This window comes from Podarcis muralis, chromosome 1, assembly GCF_964188315.1.
Source record: "Podarcis muralis chromosome 1, rPodMur119.hap1.1, whole genome shotgun sequence".
Lineage (NCBI taxonomy): Eukaryota > Metazoa > Chordata > Lepidosauria > Squamata > Lacertidae > Podarcis > Podarcis muralis.
In genome coordinates this window covers 35,740,309-35,756,044 of record NC_135655.1, presented here as the reverse complement: position 1 = coordinate 35,756,044, position 15,736 = coordinate 35,740,309, and the positions used below count along the sequence as shown (strand labels likewise).

The window sequence follows — 15,736 nt, the reverse complement described above, 5'->3', positions numbered from 1 at the left end:
AAGAGAGAGAAATGATATTTTAAAGAATGAAACGGGAAACATACATACTTAGAAGATCACAACACATTGGTAAATGCATTGAATTGCTACCCACTTTACATGCTGTCTATTGTTATCATCAGGTAACAAAATATTCTGACTCTGGCCAAGCTACAAGCTGGACTTGGAGTTGGGACATTGCTGATTTGCGTTTTTCGAATTCCATTCAACATACCACCAAATATAAATCATCCAGATTTTGCTTTGCTTTTGGCTTGGTCATTCTTGAAAATCCAGAGCCTTGAAAGTATTCTAGCCACACAATATAGCGTGTGAATCTCCACATGTACACACAGCCCTTTCCCCTTTGTACCTTATTGAAGGCAGCATAGTTTGTTGAAAAGTTTGAGCAAACACAGGCAGCAGTCTTTTCAAATATATTGGTGCCATTTCTGGATCACCTCTAGGCTCATTTGATTCTTCTTCATCTTTGTTTGAATCTTTCTTTTTCTTTTCATCGCCTTTGTTAACTGGACACATCCAGTCACCTATAATTGTAGAACACTATTAACAATGTTATGAGTTTTTAAATTGTTTTAAAGAAACCGTATATAAACAATTTCCTTTCCAATGCAGATACAGACTAGGATAAGAATCTCCACAATAGACTACTATAGATTTGTCTAGTATTAGGATCTACATCTTATATTCTATTTCCTATCTTTGAGGAAGAATGCACATGGTTATATAGTTGAAAAGGCAGTGTCCATGCAAAGGCAGAGGTATTGGCAGACTCTGGAGGAACCCCAAGTTTTACAGAAGTACAAAGAATCTTAAAGAAAAACCCTTGCCTTCCTGCCTCTATCACGTGAAGAGGGTTGTAACCCAACCCATTCTCCTCCTCATCCACCGCCTAAAATGTTTTGTTTTTGTCTGCTTGCTCCTACAGCAGGGTTTTAGTTGGCCTGCTCATACATGCAGTTGATAGCTGCATGTGAAGCTTCAGAAAGAAGCAAGACAAGACACTGCTATGTCAGGCTGTTGTTACAATTCTGCCTCATGAAAATTTCCCCATGAAAATATTATGCCACAGACTATTATGCAATTTTTTTCCTGGACGTTCGGCTGTCATAGCTACATGAAAAAACAATCTCTTATACTAGTTCCATTTGTTTTGAAACAGGGCAACAGTGAGCTTATTGCTGAATGCAGTCTGTTTATTTCAAGAAAAACTGGTAATAAATAATCAAACTCTTAACATTTCAGCAGTATATTTTTTTCAAAAAAATTGCTATCTTATGGCACGGATTGAATTCTACCTTATTAAATTCAACTTAAATTCAACCAATGCTTTACTATGACAAAAACTGCCTGGAATCTTTTTACACTAACCTGGAGATTGAAGAATAGCCACTACTTCACTGTGCCCTCTTTCACGAGCTTTGTCCAAAGGAGTCTTTCCATCTTCATCTCTCAAATCTGGATTGGCACCATGTCGCAAGAGAGTCTAAAAGCAAGTTATTATTACCAGAATTACTGGAATAAAAAAGCTACTCAGTATGTCAATGGTACAATTTAGGTTCCTCTGACTATGGACAGAACAGATTAATGACTTCCTCCCTCCCTCTCCTAAAGGGCACCATCCCTTACTTACTATTTGAATCAAATCACAGTATGTTGTGATATCTAAACCAGCTGGCTACAGTTTGAATTATTGCTCCAAACCAGAATTGATTCTAGTTTGGAGTAAGTACTCCTACTAATTTGCTGGTTCAGACATCATGGCAAACTGAATTTTGTTTCAAAAACTAAGGAATGCTTTACAGAAGGGAGGACATATACACTGCTCTTGCTCAAAATAATCCAGATCATTGAGGGTTGTCTGAAGGCAGCTATTGAGATGGTGAGATATGTTACATTGTTATGTTTTTGTGAAGAGTTTTGCACAACTTTCTTATTTGCCAAGGGCACAAACACACACTAAATAAATGTGTTTCCAAAAAATAAAAATCACATATGCCAAACATGAAGTATTAAGGGACAGGACACTTTTAAAAAAGACATACTTCAGCTGGTCTAAATGCTGATAAGGGATGGAATGATTTGTTATGATAGAAAAGATAAATATTTAAAAATCACCTTTGCTACCTGAGGTCTTCCAAAACATGCTGCATAATGTAAGGATGATGACCGTTGACCCCTATTAACATCAGCACCTCGTTCACAGAGAAATTCGACCTGTTTACAGATGAGCAACAGTTTATTTTTACTTGTACCATTTCCTTTATGCAGAAAATCAAAATAATGTTTCTTTTCCTTGTTTACCATTTCCTGAGTTCCAAAAGCAGAGGACCAGTTTAAGAGAGTTTGTCCTACATCATCCATAAAATTTGCTTCAAAAGCTAGAGGAGTGGAAAAGAAAGTGTCATTATATGTTTGCAACGATATAAATGAAAACAAAATGTTAAGTCTCAGTATTCTACCCTGCATATCAAACAAGCTAAAAATAATTTTCAACAAAAATATTATTCTTAGTGCCCATCCATTATAGAGATAAACATTAAGAAGCAAACTAGAAATTACAATGTCAAATAGAGGTCATTTGCTTACCACCTGTGTCAATAGCATCTATTAGGGCATCGGTATCTTTGCTGCGGATGCAATCTATCAGCTGCCGATGGGAACGGTCTCCAGTACTATCAAGTCTACGCAATCCTGGGATTCTGCCTGTAGATCCAGCACTAGACTTTGGCAAGGCTTTCCGTCCTTCAAACAGTAGCACCAAAAGAAGATCTACCAAACGCATGGTATCAAGTACACATCTTTCATCACCCTGCAATGCACTTTCTATAGAATCTGGAAGCTCAGATCTTAGGAGATCCTGGAAATAATTAAAAGTCTGAACAATAAAAATATACAGGACTTTAGAAAATCCAATGAGAAAGGGATTGCATCTCCATATAAAAATTTTTTATTATTGATTATTATTTCAATTTACATTGCATCCTTCCTCCCAAAGGAGCTGAGGGAGGGAGTACAGTGGTGCCTCGCAAGACGAAATTAATTCGTTCCGCGAGTTTTGTCGCCTTGCGATTTTTTTCATCTTGCGAAGCACGGTGTCAGGAAAGCTTTGGAAAAGCTTCAAAAATCACCAAAGTCTTAAAAAACCTCAGAAAGGGCTACCACACCGCGTTCTATGAGTTGCTCCTCAAAGTCAAGTCGCAACTGTGTTAATGGTGTTAAGAAAATGGAAACAAACTTGCAAGACGTTTCCGTCTTGCGAAGCAAGCCCATAGGGAAAATCGTCTTGCGAAGCAGCTCAAAAAACAAAAAACCCTTTCGTCTAGCGAGTTTTCTGTCTTGCGAGGTACCACTGTATAAGCAAAGTTCAAATGTAGCAGTAACTATTAACATTTTAAGGATTTTAGAATGTGAAATAAACGAAGGTCTACATAAATTAATTCTTATTTATGATGACAGAAAATTAAAGAAACAAAGAACATACATACAATATTTGCCAAGAAGTAAAGCTTAATTTTTTTAAAAAAATTAGATATTTAACAAAGAAATTCTTACATGTGTTACTACTGGAGATCCTCTGCAGAGTGTTGATAACAGGCTTACAATAGTTGACACCTGGTTACTTAATTTGGAATCTGCAGTTGCAGATGGTGCTCCTGTGCTACTCCGGCCAGGTTTACAGGCTGAAGATGGTCCTGAAGCTGTGCCACCTGCTGCAGCCATTCGAGATAATAGCTCCTCAGTTAGTCCATGTTTGGCTAATGGCGCTGGATCAACTCCACGGCGTGTAAATCGGTCAGCCAACGAAGCAAAACAACGCAGTGCACCATCTGAAACCTGAAGGAACAAATCATATAATTAAAAAGATTTGAAAGACAGAAAATTTAAAGTAAAAGCATCAATATTGACATTTAGTAAATTATACAAGAACACCGTTTCATATCAATCCACAGCTTCTATACATTTTTAGCTATGCATTATTTCTTTTACGACAACAGTCATTTTCTAATGCAAGTCCTAAATAGGGATTGTAATTGGGGAAATGAGACACAGCATTACGTTAAGATATATGTGGGATGAATAATCTCTGACCCAAAAAAGCATCCACACAACTGTTCAAGTGCAAATCCTAGCACCTAAGAAAGAATACCACAAATCCTCATTGGAGAGTTACTGTGGTATAGTGGTAAAAAGTATCAGACTAAAACACAGGAGACCCAGGCTCAAATCTGCATTCAGCCACAAAGCTCACTGATGACCTTTGACATCATTTTCTCTTCTACCTCCCAGGATTTATGTGAAGATAAAATGGGGAGGAGATACAATGTGCGCGATCTTAAGCTTAAATAGCAGCTAGTGCTTTTCCATGAATACTTCCACAAAAGATTGCAAGAGTTTGCATAAAAATTAGGCAGGTTCTATGGCAGTCCCAAAGGTTTCATTTGTGCAACTCTTTGGCTTTAATTTCACTCTATGTGAAATTAAATTAAAGCACAAAGTGTAAACAGATAACTGTTTACTGATCACCATGAGTAAAATATAACTTCCCCATGTAAAAAAGAACATTTTTTTCCTTCCCGTTTCCATAAAAAAGCCAAAAAGCCAACTGCAATCCCTCTAATTCCCCATAGGAATAAAAATTAAAAGTTACATTAGAGCCAAGGATTTCATGCTACTTGAAATTAATCCTACTACCATACATCCTACTACCATACAACTGTTTACTTGCACTAGCCAGTGCTGGCAATATGAACTAAATTCTTTGTAATATTTGTTATACAGTTCTCAATTCTGGAGTAACCTATTTACAGTGCTTTTTCAATTACATATTCTAAATTGTTTACCTGATGGTCTTCATGTTTTAACAGACTGGAGAGGGATTCAACACAAATTTCTAATGAGGAATCTTGAGGTTCCATTTTTCCACAGAGTCTGGATACTACAGCCATAGCAGAATGCAACGTATCTTTATGAACCAGGTGCCCACTGTCACGAATAAATGTCAACACACAGTTCAACCCCCCTGCTTCAAACACAGCGCCTGATTCACGGGTACAGATGAGTTCCAACACCTAGAATGAAAATGGAATTACACAGACAATCCTACAACAAAGCATGCATTCTTTCCAATTCAATTCTCCTAGTGCTTATTCACTTTTTATTTAAAAATATTATTGATCAAAATCATCAGTATGAATGCATTAAACCTCTCATGGTGCCAAAAAAGCTATAATCATGTAACAGATAGGGGGCTGTGTATGCTGGCCCTGCCCCTCCACCCCAACATTACCCTGTTGAACAGAAAGATCTGAAGGGAGTTTGTAAGCATGTGTGAATCCATGATCAGGAGCCCTGTGCTGACACACATACAAGCTCTTTTCAGACCTTGAAGCTCAACTTGGCAAGTGGGGGGGGGGCGGAACTGGAGCACACAGGCATGCGCCTCCTACACATTTACAGTTTTCTAACAACGGAACAGGGCCCAGTTTAAAAAAGTGTTATGCATATCTAATATTAGAACACCAGAAGCAGTTTGTGTCTGGAAGATACAGAAGCCTAAGGTAACTGGATAAGACATATGAGTTTTAACGGGCTATGTCATATATGACTTTAGCAGTCTCAAGGTTCAAATATCTATGCGCCAAGCAAGATACGTTGCAGAAGATCCACAAACAGGATCTCACGCAGGTTTTTAAAAATAATGTTAATAGCAATTGTGGAAATGCAATGAGATTTCCCACTTTTCAAGACAATTTGTCCACTAAGCCATCTACTTGAGACTGTTTGGGATAAGGGTATATTTTTGCAGAAGTTTTATTGTTTTGCTTAAGATATCAAAATTTAAAGCAATTCTGTCCTGGTCTTGTAAGTAGACAACTATTATAAAAACATTTTCTTATTATGGAGCTTTGTTTTCTGTGATGAAGGAAAATCAATACACCATACCTTTACACACTGCTCAGCCAAGTCTCTGCTGGTTCTGTTGTTAAGCTCAACAACTACTAAACGATTACAAAGTGCTTTGATAGCACCATCCACTCCCACAATCCGTCGAGTGCATTCCGCTGATACATCCAAATAATAAGTTATAGCACGAGCTGTTACCTCCAATACATTGTCAGGAGCACTTTCATCAAGGAATATTTTGCACAGTGCTGGCAAAAAGGTACGAGGGGGACATCTGCAAGAAGAGACAGATTACTCATCACTAACATACACATTTCCATATACATTTCTGTGATCTTCACCATTGCAGGGGGTCTCAGGGTCCCTTCCAACTCTACAATTCTATGAAAGATTCTATGAGCCACTGTTTAGAATTAACATCAAGACAAAATAAAATGATTACAAACTGTTCTGGGGTCACAGTTATGGGCTTCAATACTAATTTCAGTTTGATGAACAGAACACTTGCCCTTGTTCCTAATAGTTGGCTGACCCTCTGTAAGATACTAGTGGCACAGGAGACTACACAATGAAAACAGAACAGTTAACAATTGGAGGGACCTTCCTGCAAGTGCATAACTGCCTTCGACTTACACAAAAAACTTTGGACCCAAACCAATATCCACAACTTTAGACATATATTCTAGTTATAAGCACACCATCTATATCCGGAATGGAAAAGGAAATCTAAACTAGTTAAAAGCCTGTACAGTATGTGAAAATATTTTTGTGTATGTTTTCCTGAACTTACAGAGGACCTATGCTTTAATTTCAGTTACATAGTAAACCTCCATTAAAAGTCAAAATCAAGTAATTCAAACCACTACAAGCAAAAGACAAATGAGACCACTCTGTACATCTGAAACATATTTTGACAGATTTCAGTTATTTTGTCTGGATACTGTTAAATTATTGCCTTCTTATACATATGACATACTAACTTGATAAATCTTTGAGTACATGAAGGCTTGCCTTAATGAGGATAATGGTCAGTTCTCCTCCTTGCCTAGGTTGAATAATAGGTTCAAGATCAAGTGTGTGTGTGTGTGTGTGTGTGTGTGTGTTGGATATTGTCATGCACTAAATATTGGGGGGGGGGTGCCATAGCTGAACAGTAGAGTACATGCTTTGAATGCAGAAGGTCCATGTTCAATCCCAGCACTTTCTGGTATTTATTATGACATTGTCTGCCTCCACTTAACAAAGTTCTCTAGGTGAGTTACAATAAGTAAGTTTTTAAAAAGTTGAACTATAGTGGAAACCATAAACCCATTAAAGAGTAAAACTATACATCTGGGGTTTTTTAAAAAAGAACTTGCACCCCCAAAATTAAAATGAATTTAAAATGAAGCACAGCCTAACAAAAATATGTAAAAGCCCTACGTGAATGGAAAGCTCTTCACTCAGTGCTTAAAATACTACAAAAATTGTACCAGACTCCCTGGAAAGGCTATTCTATAACCAGAACTAAAAGGGACTCAAATGCATTTGGCAGGGGCAGGTAGAGTAGGATCTCTCAAGATGGATCTTACATTCAGGTGGGGCTGGGCAAGAACCCTGGATAACCACTTGCTAGTCAATGTAGACAGCAGTGAGCTACAAGGATGAATGGTCTGAGTCAGTATAAGGCAGTTTTCCTGCATTCCTTCCTGGACTGCTAGAACACTAAATAAATTATGATTATGACACAAGAAGCGCATGTTTGTGTTATTCTGTATGTTCACTCCATAATCAGATTTGTCTACTCAATTCTGAGTTTTCATTCCACAATAATGATTGTGCACAGAAAATTGCTTTGCCTAAAGCAATAAAACCTTTTTCTTTAAAAACTTTGAACTTGGAAAAGATCAAATAAATTAAGGAGCTAAATGCCTTTAAATTTTGTAATGAAATGGCAGCAAGATAAGTGAATCAAGTTTTTTGCACATACTCCAATTCAAATAGATACAAAATAATCACTCAAATTACAACTGTGGTAAGAAAAGAGGTATAATATTGAGAAAAAATGTGAAATTAATCAGCAATATGTTTCACTATCATCACCATTCTACCTTTCTAAAGGCTGTTTCACACAATATACCTTCCATGGAACTATTTTGTACTTCCTCTATAGGGTGGCTTCTCCGGAGTTTTGTATGTGCCCGCCCACCATTCAGAACAGCCCATACATGAGCTGCCACAAGCCACCACCCAGAATGTTTTGAAGATGCCTGGAGATACAGTGGAACCAATTTGCCTGGAAGAGGCAGTAAGCATTAAGTGGAAAGTTTAGAAATTCCATAAATTAAATCTTTATTCTACCTGCAGCCCTACTGAATCCCTAGAGCCTGTCCCTCTCCACATATGGCAACTCTCCATTCTGTCCATTTCCATTGCTGCCATAGGAAGAATTTAAGTACTGTAAAGTTTTGTTCAAGAAACATGAGTCTGGGTAACCTGGGTACAGTGGTGCCTCGGAAGACGAAATTAATCCGTTCCGCGAGTCTCTTCGTCTTGCGGTTTTTTCGTCTTGCGAAGCACGGCTATTAGCGGCTTAGCGGCTTTAAGAAAAAGGAAACAAACTCGCAAGACGTTTCGTCTTGCGAAGCAAGCCCATAGGGAAACTCGTCTTGCGGAATGACTGAAAAAACGGAAAACCCTTTCGTCTAGCGAGTTTTTCGTCTTGCGGGGCACCACTGTAATAACTTGTAGTGACTAGCCAACCATCTTGCTACTCTGTAACACCGCATTTGTTGCCTCAAACAGCAAAACCATTTTACTCACCATCCACAATTCAACCTAAGTAAATACTATATTATTCACATTTATTTTTAAATTTATTTGTTGTTGTTGTTGTTTAGTCGTGTCCGACTCTTCGTGACCCCATAGACCAGAGCACGCCAGGCACTCCTGTCTTCCACTGCCTCCCGTTCTTGCCAATTACTCCAAGCAAGCAATAGCATATTAACATTGGTAAAATAGCATTAACCTGGTGCAATCACCCCTATTGTGTGTAACTGTCTCCAGATGAAAGATTCCACCCTCCTTTTCTGTGGGTAAACATGCAAATTGCATGTTCACGTATACATATAAATAGAAGCACAGACAAGCCTAGGAACACATAGAATTCAATGCCTGAGCAGGGCTGCTCATTTTAGCAAGGAATATACTTTAAAACAGAGACAAAATACACATACACATCATGAAACATATACAAGATAAATAACATTACCCCACAGAAAAAGACAAAAAAACTAAAAAATAATAATCCTGAGTTGTTATTTACCTAACAAATGAATCCAGTGTCACAATTAGTTTTAATAGAGAGGGAAATTTAAAGATTTCTGAAATTTACAAACAGAGTAGCAAATTGACAGGAAACACCATGCACCAATGTTACCCATAACCATTTTACTATGGTAATTTAATAAAGATGGTTCTGCACAACTTCAACTATAAATTCTAACTCTGTGGTTAAAACTCTGAGGGCGATATCCAACTAACAAATCCCTCTAACAGAAGTCTGTGCAAAGACTTCCCCCCTCCTCCCCAAATTGGCTTGGTGCATGTCAAAAGAATCCCCAGAACAGTGCAGTGGGAGGGAGTCATTCTAACTAGCTGAAATGCTTATGCTGATGGAACAATTGCCACAGAGCTACAATGAATTTCTCCCACCAAGTCTATTCAAAGTATGACTAACACTGGATATTTTTATTGTTTATATTTATTTATATCCTGATGGTTTCCTGGACAGGGACCCAAGGCTGCTTACTTACAGCTAAAATAAAAAGCTAAAAACATAGGGCGGAAGCAATCATTTTAAAATTCAGTGGCAAATGCATCAAAGTATATATAGTATTTAAAACTTTCTGAAGTGTTATTGTGAAAAAAATGTGATGACTAATGATCAAGCTCCCTGAATCACAGTCACAGAAAGGTGACTTAACACTACCAACTAATATTAACAGGACAGAAGGACTGAAATGAACATCACTACCTGTAAAATGCTTTTTGAAAGTCAACAGTTTTACAAACAAATTTCTAACCTATATACCAAAGTGGTTGTCTTTAAACTAGTTAAGTCCACTAAGGACCAGAGTGCATCTCCAGTGTCCATCTCGCTAATTTTAAGTTTGTGGTTTATGGCTCTCAGTCATAGTAACATACTTTTAAATAGCAAAGATGTTCCATTTTCCTTGACTTTAGGTAAAATATGGTTCCAGAACTAATAGACATAGGGGCTCAAGAACAGGCAAGGCATTCATGCTACCATTTCCCCCCTAAAATTTGTGGTTTCTTAAGCTCTCTGGTCACAACAAAGGGTTTACTTACTCTTGGCAGATGTATTTCATTACAACTGGGAAACTTTTCTAGTTCATAATAAAAAGCAGTTTACTGCTCAGAAGAAAAACTTTTAAAGCAATATTGTTCTAATAACAATTACGAGCTCTTGAAGGAAAGAAAAAATCCTATTAATCTCAAAAACAAAAGGCACCTTATGAAATCTCCACAGTTCTCTCCTTATGTATCAATAAGTAAAGGTATCTTATTTAATAATAGTTTCCAGTCATCCACAACAAATGACACAATTTAGAGACATTAAAAATTATTAACTTTCAGTTCAGCTTCTCAGAAGAGAATCATGTTTTAAAACATTAAGATATGGTATAAGCACTATAAAACAAACTTGTCCACTATGACCCATAATTTCTAAGGTTAGTACTAAAATCTATTTCTGCTAACAGCTGCAACATTTTATAATTGTTATTTAGTCAGGGCACAGCTGAAACCCTCTGCTAAGTTTTAAAGTTAACAGTAACTGAACCGAACACTAATCTTAAATATTTCAGAACATAAAGAATTAGAAGAACTTGAAATGAAAAACTGATCTTTTAAAAATGATCTTGCCTCTGTCACCTTTTTTGGAAACACACTTAATTAAAATTATCTTCCGCCCCCCAATAGATCCATATGATTACAGCAAAAGCTGTAATGCAGATGTTTTTCTTATACCCAAGGATCTGCACGCATGCTAAAAGCAGCAAGCAAGCTCCCAAGAAGGAAATTAGTCCAGCTGCCTCCAGAAGAAACACGCCTTTAACAAGAGTACAAACCTGATGTTAAAACAGATAGTGCTACAGCTGCTCTTTTTTTACTTCTTTTAATGATCACTACAGGTGTCAATGGATTGCTCAAGTCTGCCTAGAAACACTAGTTAACAGATTCAAACAGCAGTATTTCAGCTTGATGTGGATGAAATTGATCAGATGTAAGCCTGCATGAAATTATGAAAATAAAAATTTACTTACGTTTCAAAGCATCGATCCACATTGTCAGACATCAAAAGCAGCATACATAACTGCTCCAGAGCTATTAGTTGCATGTCTCTTTCATCTCCTTGCCCCATCTGCAGCCACTCGAGCAATGTATCTGGGTCCACATCTGCCATGATTTTAAAGAGCTGCCTTTTCTTAAATTAAAAAGTAACCCAAAAATATTTTTAAAATATGGTCAGAATAACTTGAGTGCAAAAAATCTTCCACTCTGCAAAGATCCCAGGTTCCTGTAGTCTTCGCCTAAAAAAAGAAAAAGCAATCCATCAAGAGGTGTACAGTCAAATTTTAAATTGTGCTTCCCAACTGTATCACAACATTTTTATGCTGCAATTCTATACATAGATTGAACTGATTGGAATTTATTTCTGAGTATATGTGTAGAATTGTCAAGCAGATACTTACTGCAAAAAAATATGCACACTTTGGAAATAAATGTGTACCACAGTAACCTAAGTCTTGCAGTCAGGATAAACTATGCACAATAGATTATATCTGATGATTTAGTATACTTTATTTTCTTTGTGCTAATCACTGAAAAAGTGCTGCACAGTGTCATCCTTTACCAACAGAATTGGTCTTGTGTTGGGATATTTCACAAGGCACTGCTAAAACAGTTTCAAGGTTATCATTGCAGCCATAACAACTAGAAACATGTTTAAAAATATCACTATATAAAAGTGTGTGTGTGTGTGTGCTGCCCAAAGATGTAGTAAACAGTGGTACCTCGGGTTACATACACTTCAGGTTACAGACTCTGCTAACACAGAAACAGTGCTTCAGGTTAAGAACTTTGCTTCAGGATGAGAACATAAATTGTGCTCCTGCGGCGCAGCAGCAGCAGGAGGCACCATTAGCTAAAGTAGTGCTTCAGGTTAAGGACAGTTTCAGGTTAAGTACGGACCTCCGGAACGAATTAAGTACTTAACCCGAGGTACCACTGTAATTGGAACAGTACTCAGATATTAAACATTACTCATGTTATTAAAATAATTTATCCAGGGCTGTAAAAGTGCCTGATCACCCAAGGATACAGAAATAGTACTGAAACCTAAGGATTTTAGTTAGAGGAAGCCTGATGCATAAAAAAATTAATAGTGGTTCCCAGTAATTTGATATGCTTTTCTGCCCTAACTTTTAATCTTCTTTATATCTTTTCATTCATCATGTTAGAGCTTTGCATACAACACATAGGTTGATTATGCGAAGGTGGCAGCATCAAGCCCAGTAGTTCCAAAAAGGGCAACACCAGCAAAATGTCACAATCACAATGTTCCAGTACTGCATCAGTGCTTGTATCTAAAACGATGCATTCATTTGTTGATGTTGTAATTATACCTTGTAAGAAATGACTATGGTTGTAAAGGGAAAACGGAACACTAGCAGTTCAAGAACTAACATCCTCTTCCTAAATAATAATCAAGTTGTTGTTTTTTTACAACTGGAACATCTACTGAAGCATTTTTTATCTTCCTCTTAGGCTATAAGGTACTGACATAATGATCCCCTCCAAGATTCAAGTTGTGACCACATAATGATTAAAATGAATCCTAAAGACTAAGAAGGAACTTTTTCTGCTGCCATAATATTGCTAATTATGACCAAATATTCCTTAAATATTTAAGGAAATAAAGTTAGTGTGATATCCAATATTACTTAGAGTAGACTCAATGCAATCAATGTACTTGTCCATAAGTTACAATGAGTCTACTCTGAATATAACCAACACTGACTATTACCCTAATAAATTTTGGTTTAAAGAATTCCGATTGTTGCTGTTTTCATTCACCTTGACACAAACATCCCACTAACAGACTGCCTATTTGTAACAGAAGAGGTATGTATATCAGTGATGAGATACCAACAAATGTGGCAACTACAGGCTACACTAGGAGCACTCTTTTGGACTGCACTACCCACAGCTTCAGCCCAAGCCAATTCATATTTACTTAAAAGTTTCACTGAGCTCACAGCTACATCTTTCTAACAGAACATACCCTAAACTCCCAAGAAAGCTGTCCAGATCCTCTAGACCTTCTCAGTGAGCAGAGAAATGATGTCTACTGCCACTGCTATTCCACAGGCAGAAACAATCATCCACAGTGAAGGACAAAGGGAGACATTCTGTGGGTATGTCAGTCAAAACCCTGACCCACAGAATCCTATGAAATCTCACTCTCATGAAATACTCCAAGAATGGTGGCAAAACTATGCCAGCCCAGGAACTAGTGTTATTTCCACCCCCACCATAGCAGTCCATGGATGGGAAATTTTTAAAAACCCAACCTCAGTAGGTAAAAGTAATAGCCACTCCTCCCACCTTATTCACTGGCAGGCAGAAAGCAGCAGTGATTAGAAAATGGTGGTATCTCCACCACATAATATCCCATTACTTTGGGACTGGGTGCCTTGTTGCTAATGCCCCCTTTATTGGGCAAGGTGCTGGAGTGGCCACCTTTAGGTGTTCTTAGAAGAATCAAATTATTTAGACCAATTTCAGTCTGGCTTCAGGTCAGGCTTTGAAACCAAAACAGGCTTGGTTAACCTGATGAATGAGCAGCTTTATGACAGAGACAGGAATATTATGACCCTGTTGGTTCTCTTGGACTTTTAATCAGCTTTTGATACCACTGACTATGGTATTTTGCTGGACCAATGCTGCAGGGTAGGGGGTTATGCTGGATCAACTCTACAGGCGTGGTGTTATGGTAGCTCTGCTTCTACCTGCAGGATAAATTTCAAAGGGCTGCATCGAGTCTTTTGCTCTTCCCCATAGCAGCTGTGCTGTGGGATACCACAGGGATCCATCTTGTCCCCCAAATTATTTATATCTATATGAAGCCATTTAGAGAAGTCATTAAGAGATCTGGAGTTGGGTACCTTTGGGATGGTGATGGCATGACAACCACTTCTATTACTTCTGTCATCTAAATCAGCTGAGGGTGTGCAGGCGCTGGACCATTGTAATGAACTAGATTACAGTCAATAAATTGTGACTGAATCCTGGAAAGATGAAGGTCCTTTGGGTTGTTGGTTCTCATGTTGGGGAATGAGGCAGACAGCCTGCTCTAGATAGGACTGCACTCCCTTGAAGGAGCAAGTTTGTAGTCTGGGAGTAGTCCCAGGTCCATCTTGTCACCAAAGGTCCAAATGGCAATGGTGGCCCAGAGTGCTTTTGGTCACCTTTGGCTGCCTCACCAGCTACAACTGCTCCTGGAAAGGGATAGCTTGGCCACACAAGTGCATGCTCTGGTAACCTGGTTTACTGTTAACTATTTTGAAACTTTTTGGCATGGCCTTCCAATGCAATGGAGAGATCAGGGAATGTATTTTGAATGCTATACCTTATTGACTTGATTTACATCAAATTATATCTTTCTATATATGCACTAAGCTATGTATGCCATTCCCACTGCTTCTGGGCATTGCTTACTTATTTATATGTTCCTAAAGTTCTGTTCTTGCTGTCATTCAATTTTTTATAGTTTTTAGAGACTGATGTTAAACTTTATGTCAATGTTGCTTTTAAAAAATTATTTTAAAGTTTCTTTTTAAAAAATTAATTGGTCTCAGTGATTTGATAGGCTACTGATATGGATTACTATCTTAATGTACTGCTGATACGTTGTATTACTAGGTTTTTAAAAAATTCTGATACACATCACTCTTTCTTATGTATTAAGCCACTTTGGGTATAATTTGTTATAGAAAACCAGTATAAAAACTAATGATAAGCTGAAAACAGATGAAAAATTCTCATAATTCCCTTGTACTTCAGAAGCTAAATGCTATCTTTATTGGCATATTAAAGCTTCTTACTCTAACATACAAGTAATTACCTATTTTTGTAAACCTGAGGCTGTTCCTAGGTCAATATAACCACCACAAACAAAAGCAGTTTGAAGTAAATTAGCCCTTTCACACATTTGCTTTTATCCTTCCATAAATGAATTATATTACCAACATGGAAAAAGTTAACTGTACAAAGTTTCTTCAGTACTGAAGTATTAGGGAGAGGAAGACTCTCTCCAGAATTGTGCCTTTAAAAAATATATTGTTGGGCAAAGTCTGCCTGTGTGTTTGCTTGTGACGTGTTAGCAATTAATAATGTTACCTTTTAACAACATGGGGGGGGAGCATTCCAGAAAAAAATCAGCCTTATGATGTAAAATACTACCCAGTTATAAACAAAGTTACATAGAAATTAGTCAAACTTACTTTCAACTCGGTCTGCATGAGAGACCAAACTAAAAACAATAGAATGATTCCTGCAGGCTGAAAAACCCCAGGTAACAACAACAACAAGAAACTTTGTCCTGTATTAAATACATATATCACAAAGGTTAAATCCTTCAAAGGCTGCCTACATGCACAGGGAAAGGCACACTTAGCTTAAATAAATAAAAGTCAAACACACAGTCAGGCACACTCTCCCACAAAGTAATAAATGTGGGGGAAGGGGCCAAACTTTTGTGGCA

The 15,736-nt window shown here is 37.6% G+C and overlaps 1 protein-coding gene across 12 annotated transcripts in view; it reads right to left on the bottom strand.

Annotated features, from left to right (window-relative positions):
- Positions 1-15,736, bottom strand: part of HECTD1 (HECT domain E3 ubiquitin protein ligase 1) — a 61,618-nt gene that overhangs the window by 37,452 nt on the left and 8,430 nt on the right. For 7 of the 12 annotated variants that reach the window (XM_077926154.1, XM_028721195.2, XM_077926166.1 and 4 more), the window contains exons 2-10: positions 11,235-11,501; positions 5,947-6,181; positions 4,845-5,072; positions 3,556-3,837; positions 2,590-2,878; positions 2,305-2,381; positions 2,119-2,217; positions 1,372-1,486; positions 353-527 (exon numbers count right to left, since the gene is read on the bottom strand). In XM_077926154.1, the coding sequence (XP_077782280.1) occupies positions 353-527; positions 1,372-1,486; positions 2,119-2,217; positions 2,305-2,381; positions 2,590-2,878; positions 3,556-3,837; positions 4,845-5,072; positions 5,947-6,181; positions 11,235-11,374 (1,640 nt within the window). In that variant the 5' untranslated portion in view covers positions 11,375-11,501. The remainder of the gene's footprint in view (positions 1-352; positions 528-1,371; positions 1,487-2,118; positions 2,218-2,304; positions 2,382-2,589; positions 2,879-3,555; positions 3,838-4,844; positions 5,073-5,946; positions 6,182-11,234; positions 11,502-15,736) is intronic. The other 5 variants (XM_028721203.2, XM_077926178.1, XM_028721247.2 and 2 more) reach the window with 2 other exon arrangements.